The sequence below is a fragment of the Cannabis sativa genome, chromosome 1 (genome assembly GCF_029168945.1).
Source record: "Cannabis sativa cultivar Pink pepper isolate KNU-18-1 chromosome 1, ASM2916894v1, whole genome shotgun sequence".
Lineage (NCBI taxonomy): Eukaryota > Viridiplantae > Streptophyta > Magnoliopsida > Rosales > Cannabaceae > Cannabis > Cannabis sativa.
The window spans coordinates 74,292,295-74,308,758 of NC_083601.1; the positions used below are offsets into that span (position 1 = coordinate 74,292,295).

The window sequence follows — 16,464 nt, forward strand, 5'->3', positions numbered from 1 at the left end:
TGCTCTTTCAAACTAAAAAGAAAAATCAAATCATAATAATGAGATAGTACACACGCGCTGAGCCACTACTACAAGTAACCTCCAATTATTATTATTTTATTTTTTTATTATCTTTTATTACTTAAATAGTACCTATTTTGTGGGAAAATGAAATTTGATTAGACTACACAAATAATATTCAAAATTTATTTATTTTTTATTAATTAGCCGTTGGATATATTGTTTAGATAAATGTATATATATATCCTTCTCTTTTATTTTTCACTAACTTCATTTATTCTTCTTCCATTTTCTTACTCATTTTCATTCTCCTTTAGCAATTACTATTATTTAAGAGCTCTCATTCAATTCCATCATTATTACAAACTTATAGACTATATTGATATTTGATTTTGCATTGAAAGAGACAAAAGAAACACAAAGGTATATATTCTAACTTTTGTTTTTATATGTATTATTAACATTATTACATATTTTTCATCTTACTTTAATTTATAATAATTATTCTTTTTGGATAGCATCTCTTCCAAAAAAAGAAAATTTCAAAGAAAATATTCATATTGAAGTACCTGTTTTGGCTTGCAGTTTTTTAGCTTATATCTTTCTTTCATTCTTTTTTTCTTTATTATTATTATTATTATTATTATTATTATTATTATTATTATTATTTTGTTTAGTGTTCCTAAATTAAAAAGGAAGCATGTCTAGTAAGAAATATCTATCAGGTTATGAAAAACTTAAGAAAAAAAGAAAAATAGAAAATTTGATAAAAACTCAACAAGGAGCTTTAGATAAATTTGTTACCACTAGCAAAAGAGATGAAAATAACACAAATAAAGAAATTAATGACCAATTAAATTTAAATAATTTAGGTGATTATGAAATTATGGTAGAAAAAGGTTTAGAAAATTGCCATCATAAAATATGTGATAATATGATAGTTGATGAAGAATGTCGAGAAAATAAGGAGGATGATATGGAAACTAGAAATTGTAACAACAATTTAGATTATCTTGATGATCCGGGAAGATGGAAAAATCTTGATAATAAACTAATAGACTTATTAGTAGAAAAAGGTCCAATTAGATTGAGTGATATAGAGTTTCCAAAAGATGATGGTAGACGTTTTTCTACTTATCACTACACTAGAAATTTATCAAATGGAGAACAACATGATAGAAAGTGGTTAGTGTATTCAAAGTGTTTGAATAAAGTATATTGTTTTTGTTGCAAATTATTTAGTGTTAATTCTAGTACGATGAACCAATTGAGCAACGAAGGAACTAAAGATTGGAAACATCTTGGTGATAGGTTAAAAAGTCATGAAACAAGTAACGAACATATAATCAACATGAGTACTTGGTTTGATTTAGAATCGAGATTATTAATGAATAAAACAATTGATAAACATGCTCAAGAAAGAATTAATAAAGAGAAAGAACATTGGAGAAATATTTTAAAAAGGATAATTTCTCTTATAAAATGTTTAGCTAAAAATAATTTGGCATTTCATGGGAGTCATGAAAAGATCTATCAAGAAAATAATGGAAACTTTTTAAGTTTTATTGAGATGATCACTGAATTTGATCCAATAATGAAAGAGCATATTCGTCGTATTCAAAATGGTAAAATTCATAAACATTATTTAGGACATAATATTCAAAATGAGTTAATACAAGTGTTGGCTCACAAGATAAAAAGTTTAATTTTAACAAATATTAAAGAAGCAAAATACTATGCAATTATATTAGATTGTACTCCGATTTAAGCCACCAAGAGCAAATGTCCATGATCTTAAGGTGTGTAAATATTTCTTCTTGTCCTATTGAAATTGAATAATACTTTTTAGGATTTTTAAATGTGGTAGATACTTCAGGAAAATGTCTCTTTGATGAACTCATAAGAAAATTTAAGAAGTTAGAACTTGATATAAATGATGTAAGAGGACAAAGTTATAATAATGGATCTAACATGAAAGGGAAACACCAAGGTGTGCAAAAAGGGTTATTAGATAGAAATCCTAGGGCACTTTTTACACCATGTGCATGTCATAGTCTTAATTTAGTAATTTGTGATGCTGCCACTTCTTGTGTTAGAGCCATATCATTTTTTGGGGTTCTACAACGAATATATTCATTATTTTCTTCATCACCAAAGCGATGGATAATTTTAAAAAATAATATATCTAACTTAACAGTGAAATCATTATCACAAACTCGTTGGGAAAGTCATATTGAAAGTGTAAAAGCTATTATACATCAAACTCCAAATATTAGAGATGCTTTGTTAGAACTAGCAGACACAAGTGAAGATCCTAAAATAAAGAGTGAAGCTAACAGTCTAGTAACTTATGAACTAGAAGATTTTGAATTTTTATTAGGTATGACTATTTGGTATGATATCTTGTTTGCAGTAAACTCTCTTAGTAAGAACTTTCAAAGTGAAGAATCAACAATTAATGTTGCCATAGATCTTCTTAAGGGTCTTATTTTTCTTTTTAAAAAATATAGGGAAAATGGATTTATATCTGCCATGGCTTCAGCTAAAAAACTTGCAAATGAATTGAAAATAGAACCAACATTTCGTGAAAAACGTGTGATTCGTAGAAAGAAACAATTTGATGAAGATGTTAGTGATGATAAAATAAAATCTCTTGAAGAATTATTTAGGATTGAGTATTTTATTTATTTGGTTGATCAAATAATTTCTTCACTTAAAATAAGATTTGAGCAATTTGAAGTTTTAGAAAACATTTTTGGATTCTTATTTGATTTTATTAGATTAAAGTCAATGGATGAAGATACTATTAAACAATGTTGTTTTAATCTTGAAAATTTTCTAAGTTATAATGGGAATTCTGATATAGATGGAATAGATTTATTTTCAGAATTAAAAGTTTTAAGAGAAATTTATCAAAAAGATCAATGTAGTCCATTAGAAGTACTTAATTATATATAAAAAAAATTGATTTATTTCCAAATGCTTATATTTCTTATAGAATATTGTTAATAATTCCAGTTTCAGTTGCATGCGAAAGAAGTTTTTCAAAATTAAAATTAATAAAAACTTATTTAAGATCTTCGATGTCCCAAGAAAGATTAAATGGATTAGCAATGTTGTCTATTGAAAAAAAAAATTATTAGATAAACTTGACTATAACGATTTAATAAATAATTTCGCATCTCAAAAAGCTAGAAAAATAAATTTTTTATAAGTTTATTATTTTTTTGATTTGTAAAATTTGTTATTTTACTATTTAATTTGAGATTTTTTTTAGTAAATAATTATTGTAAAAAAAGGCCTTTATTTTGAAGCTCGCCCAAGGCCTCTAAACGGCTAGAGACGGCCCTGCATAGAACAATGTATTATTCATAATTTTAGATGTGTAGTGTTTGTATGCTTTAATTCGAATTTGTAACACAGTAGAATTTTTGTGTTTTGAACTTATCCATGACTTGTATAGTATGACCATAGAATCAGTATATCAATATAAAGGAAAGTACCAAATAGTTTAGGTGGCATCCTTTACATTTTTTATTCTATTTTTTCTATTTTTTATGAGCTTAACACATTTTACCAATAAAAATCAAATAAAAGCATATCAATGCATTAAATATGTAATAGTAAAAAATTATTTATTTATATGCACATTAATTTATAGCATTTTAAAACTATTGGCATTTCTTATAAAAAAATAAATATATTTAATTTTTATTTATTAAACACAAAAAATATCATATATTCATAATAAAATAGTGATAATACCTTAAAAAAAAAAAGAAATCACCATATAGTTTCTGTGGCATCCTCAAAAAAATATTAATAATATTTCATAACAATTTTATAAATTTATAATTACTCTTAAGAGCAATGAAATTGTATATCTATTTTTTTCGTTCTTTAAAATAAATAAACAAAACCTCTTCAATCTATTTACATATATTATATATATAATCTATATAATTGTATTGTTGGGGTATGTGATATGGCATTCTATCATTTTTAGTATTGTCATTTTTTTATTTTATGGTTTTTCTAAGATTTATCTATTTTTATTTATGGGTATCTATTAAATCTTATAACTTCTATTCCATTATTATTATTATGTGCATATTCATTCTCATAACTTCTATTCTATCATTATTATTATTATTTTTATAAATTATTATTGTTGTTGTTATTTATCTATTTATATTTATGTTTTTCTCTCATTCCCTTATTTTTCTCCTTTAATAAATAATTACTAATAATTACTATATCATATAATTAATTAGTAGTATCCATATAATCATCCTAATTAAATTTTATTTCTCATTCTTTGATTTTTTTTAATTTTTTCACATTTTTGTTTATTTTTTTTATAATTTAATCATATTTTTATCATTATATATCTTTTTGCTATTCTTTGTTTTATTAATTTTTGTTATTTATTTAATTTGTTTAATTACTTTTTCTATTTGATAATCTATGTACATACATTAATATTTTCAGTTTTAATCTAAGAGATTAATGTACATTTAATTATACTGTATAACTAAAGAAAAAGTCTAAACATGATAATGTGTCTTCATTCATTTTTCCAGTTTCAATTTTATTGTCTTTCAATACAAATTTGCCAATTATCTATTTTATTATTAAAGAGTAATTTATAAACACTATTATTCACAACCTTCCACCTCTCTAATTAATGTAATGAGACATAAAACTAAAAAATAATTTAAAAGAGATGAGGAAGAGGATATTAATGAGATGTATATCAAAGATCAAAAACATTGCTTATATAAGAAGATGCATGGACCTTTGATCCATAATTCAAATTACACATCCAATTTGAAAGCTTTAAGAGTCAAGAGCTAGCTAAGGTATATCCCATTTTTTTTAATTATTAATTATGTTTTTATTTTTTATGATTTTGTTGAACATAAACTGTTTTTTCATAATTTTGGTTTTTTTTTATTTTTTTTTCTTTCTCTAATTTTCTTGGTGTAACCATTTGAAAATTATTATGAGTGGAAGAACTTTAGTAACATGATGATTCTCTTCTTAACTGAGCCTTCTTGGTAAATTTAATAGTTTTTTTTATTTTTTTTTCACTTAACGTAAGGTTAAATTCAGTCCTAAAACTTTATAGCTTAATATAGTTAATTCTGGTTTACATTTGACACAATATTTTTGTATTACATATAGGTCGAGGTGCATGAAAATATATATGTTTTATTTGTTTTTAAATATAATAAAGAGTTAAGTTTTTTGTATGTTTTTTTTTTTAAAGAAAGAGAGTTAGTAATTATATTTGTATGGAGTAATAATTTAATTTTAGAATATAATATAGATAACGATAATATTGAATAAATAAATATAAAATTTATTATCACTTTTATATACACATAAAAAAATATATAAAAAGGCAATACAAAATGATATTTAAAAATTAACGCGATATTAATTTTGTATTATAATTAGAAACTATTTATATATGTCTAAAAAGAATATAAGTAGGATTTATATATATATAAAACAGTAGCACTCAATAAAATTACACGTGTATATTATTATATAAGTTATTCAATAAATTTTTTATATTATAAATAATGAGCTTGATTTTGTAAGAAAGGTAATTTATATATGTATGCAAAGTCTAAATTTTGATAAAAATAAGCCTATAAATTTACGTTATATGTAATATAAATAATCTAATTAATTAATTAATAACTATATTTTAAGGAAAAATACAGCGAGAGGTATTTAAAAAATATATAATAATAATGAAAGGAACTAATAAAGCCATTTTTAAAATAGGGTAATTTTATTATTTTACTATCAATATTACATGATTAAAATAAGGGGATTAGTGTGCATATAATCTTGTAATTTTTTCTCTTTCTTTTTCTTTTTTTTTTTTAAAAAAAAAAGACATCATTTTATGGGATTGTCATGATTTGGAAGATTATCTACAACACTATCATGTCGTTGTGTCGGTTCAAAGTACGAAAACAAAAACAAATCCAATTGTTGATGATGAAGTTGGTGATGGTGCTGTTAGGAATTATTTTACCAGGATCTTAGATCTACTCACAAGTATGTTTATTAACATCCTAAATATGAACTTTCTAAAACGATAAAATAAACACATATAAAGTTAAGAAAACCTTACATTGATGCAGCGGAATTAATGTCTCCTTCCACTCAGATCTCTAACCCTTGATTCCTTTCTGTAGCAGAGTATAATCAAGATCTGAGCCCGAATCTCCTTCTTCTTCAAGCTTTGATCCTTCACAGTCTTCCAATCTATGATTGAGTTACTGCTTGCTGTGTGTGGGCACTTACTCTTTCACTAGGGTCACGAAAAAGATGAAGGGAAAAGAGAGAGAGGTATTTCGGCCAAGGTAGAGAGTGAGGAAGGCTCAGTTTTCTGAAGAGAGAAATTTCTGTCAGAAAGCTGATCTGAAAACTTGTGATTTGACTGAGCCATCACTTTCTATTTATAGGCAACTACTAGGTCTAGGTTTAGAATTATTTGGCATTAAAATAATGAAAATATTAATTTGAAAAAGCTAATTAAGTGGCCGGCCTAGGTGTTGTAATGGGCCTCACTTAATTTTGCAATTTTATCAAATTTTATCTCTATTTTCTCAAAAACGCCAATTTTCCAATTCTAACCTTTTAAATGCCAAAACTAATTATTTAATAACTAAAATACATTATTAAATAATATTGTCATTTAATTTAATTATTAATTAGACATATAAAGTCTATTAATAAATAAATAAACCTAGAAAACTCTTTTCCTTACAATTTCACCCCTGATTAGTGAAAATTCATAAAATTAGAGATAGTCTAACTTTAGAATTATAATTGATCAATCACGAATCAATTAATGAGTCTTACAAGCAGAATGTTCTCAACTAGAATGGGGACCATGGATCTATATGCTGAGCTTCCAATAAGTGAACCAAATTTACCAAGTAAATTCCTACTTATTAATTCTTCGTTGTTACCACTCTTAGAACTTAGAATTGCACTCTCAGACTTATATAGAGCATATTATATGTTTCACGATACCAATATACTATCTCATTTAACCATTGTTATAATCTTATTGTGATTTAAAGATCCTCTATATAGATGATTTACATCGAGATGGGATTTCTTTACCGTTCTCACCCCTCAATGTATTTTGCCCCTTATAACACTTAGCTACCTGTAAATGGTGTTTAATGATCTAATAATTAGTCAGTTAAACAAGAGCTCATCCATTTACTTCTATTTGCTAAGCTCGAAGGGAATTATCACTTGACTTCTATACACCAGTAGAAGCTATAGATTCCATATTTATGTTCAGCACTCCCACTCAATCATACTATCATGTTCCCAAAATATACGTATCACCCTGACCCGAAAGTAGGCTTAACTAATAAATCTAAGAACATGAATAGCACTCCTGAGTTGAGCCTAAGCATATCAGGATTTAGATTCTTTTTAATCTTAAGATCAACTACTGATATTGACTTGGAAAGATATGTATAACGGTAAGTTTGTAATATCTTAACTTAGTTGCAATATCGGTCCAGTCCAATGTATACTCCATACATTCGAAACTAGTATACTTTACTGATGTCCTAGAAAGAACATAACACTTACTCCAAGTGTAAGTACACATCATCGCTGATTATCACATTAGTGTAAATCCAATAACACTGATGAAACAGGGACCAAAACTTTTGATTCATATGATCACAATCACATTCCACTGTGTTGACGATACTGTAATTGTGAATAAACATATGATCTGGATTTAACTGATTTTGTGTGTATGAATGTCATAAACATATTAAACATATTAAACCATTAGCATGTAAAATTCATGCAAACATCAATCACTTCTAATTTCTTTTATTGATAACTAATCAGATTGTAAAGACTTTTATTTAGGGCATAAAACCCAACAGATGCAAGTAATTAGTTCGAACGTGTTTATCAAATTTTATTTGAATTTCCAATTATTAATTTGTTGTGTAATTTTATAAATAAATAAGTGTTGAAAATAAAAGGAGAAAAGAGTCAAAATTTAGATATGTTCCAATAATTGTAAATTATGTTTCAGACTATAATATGTTCACTTATTCAATAAATTTGAACTTTGCTATTGCAATACATCATTTAAAAAATTCATCTCTTATTAAACTTACAATGCAATACTATATTTTATATTACATCGCTCATTCAGTACAAAGATTATAATTATTGTGAAAAAACCGCGCGAAGCGCGGATTAGTGACTCTCACAATCCGCACAATCTAATACAATATATATGTATAAAAATACGGATAAAAAATCAATATATAAATAAAATAAAATAAAATATATAACTAAAATAAAATAAAATAATAAAAGTGCTATTCATGGTCATGTTTTTAATTTTAATATTATTACTTTGTTTATAATACACACATCTAAATGTTATATTTTAGATTATATAACTCAATAAGTATAATATATATTTATATAATTTATAAAAGTTGGGTAACACCGCGCGAAGCGCGGCTTAGTTCCCTAGTTTTTGTGTAAAAGTAACAAGAATATTTTGATAAGCATAGTGGGTGTGGTATGACCGTAGGATTTCGTATGAGCTTGATGCATAGTACGTCCATTAGAATTTTAATACAAGCATGATGTGTCGCATGGATGTAATATTTTTGTATGTTGCATAGTATGATCGTTGGATATCATAGCATATATATTTTGAGTTTTCATAGTGTTACGAAAAATATAAACAATACGCAAGTGCACGTAATCAAGTAGTAAACTCACACAGGTGAGGTCGAACCACAGGGAATTGGACTGAATACCACTAGATTAAATTTATGATTCTATTTGGCAAACCAATAATTTTTATGATTAAAACACAAAACAAGAGTATCAAGAATCTAAAAGTAATAGCGAAAGAATTAATCAAGATGATAAAAATAGGGAAGAGAATTCTCTTGATTTATTTACTCAATTGTTAATGCTTAATTGCTATCTTTTTTCTTGATGTGAATGACAGATTACACAATTTAACCTAATTCTTTTCAGATCTTTTAGGTCCTAAATCACATGTTCTCTAATTAATCTCTAAATTAGAAAAACAAGTAATGAGCTTTATGTTGGGTTTTATGCCCTAAATAAAACTCTTTACAATCTGATTAGTTATCAACATAAAAAATTTGAAGTGATTGATGTTTGCATGAATTCTACATGCTAATGGTTTAATATGTTTAATATGTTTATTACATTCATACACACAAAATCAGTTAAATCCAGATCATATGTTTATTCACAATAACAGTATCGTCAACACAGTGGAATGTGATTGTGATCATATGAATCAAAAGACTTGGTCCCTGTTTCATCAGTGTTATTGGCTTTACACTAATGTGATAATCAGCGATGATGTATACTTACACTTGGAGTAAGTGTTATGTTCTTTCCAGGACATTAGTAAAGTATACTAGTTTCGAATGTATGGAGTATACATTGGACTGGACCGATATTGCAACTAAGTTAAGATATTACAAACTTACCGTTATACATATCTTTCCAAGTCAATATCAGTAGTTGATCTTAAGATTAAAAGAATCTAAATCCTGATATGCTTAGGCTCAACTCAGGAGTGCTATTCATGTTCTTTGATTTATTACGTAAGCCTACTTTTGGGTCAGGGTGATACGTATATTTTGGGAACATGATAGTATGATTGAGTGGGAGTGCTGAACATAAATATGAAATCTATAGCTTCTACTGGTGTATAGAAGTCAAGTGATGATTCCCTTCGAGCTTAGCAAATAGAAGTAAATGGATGAGCTCTTGTTTAACTGACTAATTATTAGATCACTAAACACCATTTACAGGTAGCTAAGTGTTTTAAGGGGCAAAATACATTGAGGGGTGAGAACGGTAAAGAAATCCCATCTCGATGTAGATCATCTATATAGAGGATCTTTAAATCACAATAATATTATAACAATGGTTAAATGAGATAGTATATTGATATCGTGGAACATACAATATGCTCTATATAAGTCTGAGAGTGCAATTCTAAGTTCTAAGAGTGGATTCAACGAAGAATTAATAAGTAGGAATTTACTTGGTAAATTTGGTTCACTTATTGGAAGCTCAGCATATAGATCCATGGTCCCCATTCTAGTTGTGAACATTCTGCTTGTAAGACTCATTAATTAATTCGTGATTGATCAATTATAATTCTAAAGTTAGACTATGTCTAATTTTATGAATTTTCACTGAGCAGGGGTGAAATTGTAAAGAAAAGAGTTTCTAGGTTTATTTATTTATTAATGGACTTTATATGTCTAATTAATAATTAAATTAAATGACAATATTATTTAATAATCTATTTTAGTTATTAAATAATTAGTTTTGGCATTTAAAAGGTTAGAATTGTAAAATTGGCGTTTTTGAGAAAATAGAGATAAAATTTGGTAAAACTGCAAAATCAAGTGAGGCCCAATACTACACCATGGCCGGCCACTTAATGTGGGTTTTCAAATTAATATTTTCATTATTTTAATGCCAAATAATTCCTAACCTAAACCTAGTAGTTGCCTATAAATAGAAAGTGATGGCTCAATCAAATCAACAAGTTTTCAGATCAACTTTCTGACAGAAATTTCTCTCTTTAGAAAAACTGAGCCTTCCCCACTTTCTATACCTGGCCGAAATCATCCCTCTCTTTTCCCTTCATCAATTTCGTGACCCTAGTGAAAGAGTGAGTGCCCACACACAGCAAGCAGTAACTCAATCATAGATTGGAAGACTGTGAAGGATCAAACTTGAAGTAGAAGGACATTCGGGCTCAGATCTTGATTATACTCTGCTACAGAAAGGATACAAGGGTTAGAGATCTGAGTGGAAGGAGACATTAATTCCGTTGCATCAATGTAAGGTTTTCTTAACTTTATATGTGTTTAATTTATCGTTTTAGAAAGTTCATATTTAGGGTGTTTAAACAACATACTTGTGAGTAGATCTAAGATCCTGGTAAAATATAATCCAACAACTGGCCTCAGAGCCATGGTAATTGATTTACTTACAAGAAATTTGGACTTTAAAACGATTGTTTGTTTGTTTTTGGATGGTATCATGTTGTATTGAGTTTTATTTGATGATTGATTGATGTTTGTAAATTTTTGTGAAAAATAATTACGATTCTGTTTCTGGAATTATTTTTATTGGATAGTATGGAAAAAATTAAGCAAGTTAGCCTTTTACAGAACCCAATTTCGATTTTATTTGAATTAGTTATGATTTTTTGAAGATTCGAAAAAAAGGAGCTGTGCTGAAATTTTCCTGCGATCGCGAAAACTGTCCGTACAGCTCACAATTTTTTCGTTTTTCTTCGATTTTTCATGCTTTTTCATGGAATTAACTTCCGATTTTTTTGTATAATTTTGTATATATACTATTACTATTCCTAATTCAATTCTAATTATCATTTTGAATTAATTTAATATTTTTTAAATTTAATTCAAGATATTAGTGTAATTTGAATTTGAATAGAATTAGTATCTATCTTCTTGCTTAAAATCTATCTTATTTTTAAATTTGATTATATCTTATCTTATTTTTAAATTTAAGGTCAGATTTTATATATATTTTTTAAATTAAATCTTTTTTAGATATTTTGACCTTATTTAAATTTAAAATAAGATAATTATAATCATGTAATTTTAAATAGATGTAAGATATTTTGCTAACTTTTAAATTTTGTTATTTTATTTATTTAAATTAAATTTAAAATCTGAAAAAGATATTTATCTTATCTTTTCTAATTTTTATTTATAAAATAACATTTAAATTTTAAAAGTAGTTAGCAAATTTTGAAATGATATTTAGGTTGGTTGAAACCTAATTTTTCAAAATTGTAGGTTTAATTTTAAATTTTTTTAATAATTTCGAAATTTAAATTAATAATTTTTTTTTTCAAAATTTCGAACATAAATATTATTTTATTTTATTTTTTATTTTCGAAAATTTAATTATTTTTAAATTAATTTTTTTTTTAATTATTTATTTTTTCGAAAATATTTATTTAAAATTAAATTAATCCTACTTCCAACTATCCAGCTAACCTTGTTGCAGGAGTATGTGGTTTTAACTTGTGTGTAAGTTTTTTAAAACCTATTATTACTTGATTGCAAATAGCCACGGTTACTTTTTGCCAGATCTAATGGTCTGATGGCTCCCTTGGTCAAGTTAATAATTTGTAACAGGTAAATTTTACAATCTTCTTTCATCTGTGTATGACCTAGCAACATGATAGGATCCATCCAAAGTGTGTCTGTGTGAGCCTATATGTTTATTTTGTTTTAATATATATACATATAGGTTGTTGCTAAATAAAATGTCACACCATGATAGATTTTATTTAGGTCCATTTAGTTATTGGACCTATTCAATTAATAACAGTTATTTATTTTAAGGTTAAATTCCTCTCTTTTGGGCCTTGTGTGAGAGTTGGGAGCCATAGAAGTGGGTACGACATACTGAACCCAGTACCCCCTCACATGAACTACCCCAATTGTGAAGGCCCATTTGCCTGATTTAAATAACTGTACTAGGTTAATTATATTAGTTTGACCTAATAAAATTGAATTAGCAACATAATTAACTTTTAAAATATATGAAAATTTATTTTTCATTTTAATATTTTAAAGTTAATTTTAAGAAAAACACTTTTAGTTTTAGATATTATTTCTAGACAAACTATTTGTATTTTTCTTGTATTTAATTAAATATAGAATTTTAACTAACTAGATTCTTTCTGGAGCTTGTTTAATTAAATATTCATATTTAAGTTATAAATTAGTTGTATCAACTGATTTTTCTTATCTAACTTAAATTTGAATATTTGATTTAAATTTTAAATCAAGTTGAGGAATTCTAGACATTAGTTATTTTTTTAAGTTAATATCTTTTCAAATATTAACTTAAAATGGAATATTTTAGATATTTTTTTTAGGTTAATATCTTTTCAAATATTAACTTAAAAAGATATCTTCAAATTAAGTGGTTACAACTTAATTTTTGATATTTAATTAAATCTAAATTTGAAATTATTTAAGTTTTCGATTTTTTCTATATAACTTAAATTAGATATTTTTCAAATTTTTGAAAAGATACTTAGTCAAATAAGATATTTTCTAGATAATAATTTCTAGACTACTTATTATTTCTAATATTTAAATAGGAAAAATAATATACTTTGTGAAATTAATTATTTAAATAATTAATTTTGGTACAATTTTATTAAGTATATTTTTCCTAGTATTAAACTACAAATAAACAATTAAGCTTTCTCTACACTTAATTATTATTTCTTGAATTTAATACATTTAATTAACTTGAAGAATCTAAATATCTAAGTTGATTTTCATCATGATACTTAAATATTTATTGATTTTTCATGACACTTAATTAAATAGAAAATTATTTTTAGGTTGAAATTTAATTTTTCAACTTAAATTTAAATAATTTTCAAAATATATATTTTTCTTTATTTTATTAATCAATTTCGAAATTTACATTTTAATTATGCAATATTTTTTATTTTTTTTTTGAAAAATAGATTGAGTTGTAAATTAATTATTTATTTTAATTAATTTTTGGACCAACTACAATCAATAATTTTTTCATTTAATTGATTAATTTAAAATAAATTAATTCAAAATATATATATATATATATTATTAGAAATTGAATTAACTAGTCAAAAGAAAATCTAGATAGGTGATATTTTTGCTTGAAGTATTTCTTTTCTAATTTTATTATTTTTGAAAATAGTATATTTCTTTTATATACTTTAAATTTTCGAACTCAATAAATATATTCTCAAAGGAAATTTTTAAGTTCTAATTATTTAATTTAATTCAACTTAAATTAATTTTCTTAATATTTATATTTAAGATTATTACTAAGATGGAAATAATTAATTTTATTTCAATCACCATCTAAGTATAATTTTATAAATATTATATTAAATTCTTATTTTTTGAATTTCAATTCTTAATTTCGAATTTAATGAGAATTTATTTATTAGAATAATAAAGAAATACATATTAAAGAATGAGCTTTATTATTATTAAGATATTCGATCTCCATTGTGGGTTTTACACCGCGTTTGTTTTAGTGAGTAATCCTCCCTAATGGAGGAACGTTCATTAGCAATTTCGCACTGTTTAATCTCGCATGATAAGTGGTTTGTAAGTGTTTTATATGGTATAGATCACCCTAATGGTGGCGACCATATTTGACTTGCAAATTGCGAAACAATGGTAGAAGCTCATGAGATAGAATAGCCTTGACTCTCGCCTAAACGGGACAACGCTGGATTCCAATCTTGATCGAATAAAAGGTTGCTAGAATGTTTAACATTTTAGATGAGCTGACAACTCTATTCAATAGATGGTAGCTTTGACTCTCGCCTAAACGGGACACTGATATCAGTTTGTTGAAAAACCTTGGAAATTATTTAGGATTGAATTTTTTAAGTATTTTCTCATATCATTCCTACTTGCTATGTGCTTATAATTTCTGAATTGATTTTGTGTTAAACCATTATTTATTTCTATTTGTTGATTTCTATTATTTTGTAGTATCCTGTTTTGTCAAAATGAATCCCATGTTGTCACCGTTGACTGAAAATAAGCTGAATGGATCTAACTTCAATAAATGGAATGAGAACATTAATATTGCTCTCATAGGAGAAAGTGCCTTGTTTGTTTTAACTGAGCCGTCACCTGAAGTGCCTGGGGAATGCATCCAAAGCTGTGAAAGAAAAGTATGAGTGTTGGCAGAAAGCAAATGACAAAGCTCTATACTTTATGCTTTCTAGCATGGTTGACACCCTCAAAACTCGGTTTTCTAAAACCGAGAAAATTTCTTGAAGTTATGACGAAGTTAAATGAGCTATTCAGTAAGGCATCACTTCAGTCACGCTTTGACGCGAATAAGAAGTACATTAATGCACGGATGGAACCTCATCAAAACGTGCGTGACCATGTTCTCCTCATGTCAAGTTATTTCCAAGAAGCCCAGGATCATGGTGCTGAAATGGACAGTGCTACTCAAGTAAGTCTTATCTTGAATAGCCTGACTCCAGCATTTCTACCATACACATCAAATTATGTCATGAATAAGAAGGAAATTGACTTTCATGAATTAGTCAATGACCTTCAAACTTATGAAAATTTGATTGGAGGACCCAAGAAGAAAGGGAGTAAACCTCACAATCCTGGGAATGGTAATGGGACGATAAAACCTGAAGCAAATGTTGCCTCTGCTTCAAAGCCCAAATCGAAGAGGAAGTGGAACAACACCAAGAAGCGAACTAAAGCCATAAAGAATAAAAAGGCTGTTCCTTCTGGTGATGCTACACTTAAAGGAAAGTGTTTCTACTGCAATGAAAAAGGTCATTGGAAATCCCAGTGTCCTAAACTTCTTGCAAAGAAACAAGGTATTTCCATTTATAAACTTTAAGAGTTTAGTGAATTGTTATCCAATTGGATTTATGATTCTGGACTAACTTTGTTTATTTGTTTTCTTCTTCTTATAGGCCAAGCTACTTGAACTCAGATGAGTTGGATCAGCAAGCTGGACCAAGGGTGAAATCGTCCAGATGAAGATGAAGCTCTTCAATTTATTTTGAATTAATTGTTTTAGTTTAAAGACAATTTGGATTTCAAATTTTAGTTAGGGATATTTATCCCTGTTTCTCTCATATTGTTGTAATACATTTTTTTTATTAATAAAGTTTATTATTTTCGAAATTCACTATTGCAATTTATGAGATTGAGCTTCATTTAATTTTATCTTCATCAATTATTACCACATTATATTTGTATGTTTGTATGTGTAAGTGTTTTTATTATTGATGCAAATTCTATAATATTTACAACTCTTCATAGAGTTATATTAAATAAACAATAGAAACTATTTCTATGTTTATTAATAATTGTTAATTCTCATACAATTATTAAGAATTTGTTTAATAAAAGGATCTTTTGATCTGATAGGGGTGGAGAAAAGTTAAGAAAACTATGCAGTTCAACGATCTTTTATATCTAATGAACTCTGGATAGTATTCAACTCCACATAAACTCTATCACACTTAGAGAATCATGATCTTTACAACCTTTAGGGGTGGATCATAATCGCTATATACTTAGGGGTGGAGGTTATCCATAGTACCCTATATGTATATTCTTAGGGGTGGAGTCTATTCCACAATTCCCTATGTAACACATATCTTCTTTAAACATGGAAGTAATATAATGGGTCAGCTATTGTCAATATAAATTCTTGATCTTGATTGTATGTTCCATTTCGATTTTATTGTTGTAAGTAAAAGTTTGATACCTTTGAAAGTTCTTTGTTAAAGTTTCACACTACCTTAATTGAGTGGGAGAA

General features: G+C 26.4%; 1 protein-coding gene across 1 annotated transcript in view; it reads left to right on the forward strand.

Moving 5' to 3' along the window:
• Positions 1 to 631: 631 nt before the first annotated feature.
• Positions 632 to 16,464, forward strand: part of LOC115717702 (uncharacterized) — a 28,804-nt gene continuing 12,971 nt past the window's right edge. Inside the window, exons 1-4 of the mRNA XM_061112133.1 lie at positions 632 to 1,754; positions 1,868 to 1,990; positions 2,198 to 2,393; positions 2,511 to 2,628. Of these exons, the coding sequence (XP_060968116.1) occupies positions 701 to 1,754; positions 1,868 to 1,990; positions 2,198 to 2,393; positions 2,511 to 2,628 (1,491 nt within the window). The 5' untranslated portion in view covers positions 632 to 700. The remainder of the gene's footprint in view (positions 1,755 to 1,867; positions 1,991 to 2,197; positions 2,394 to 2,510; positions 2,629 to 16,464) is intronic.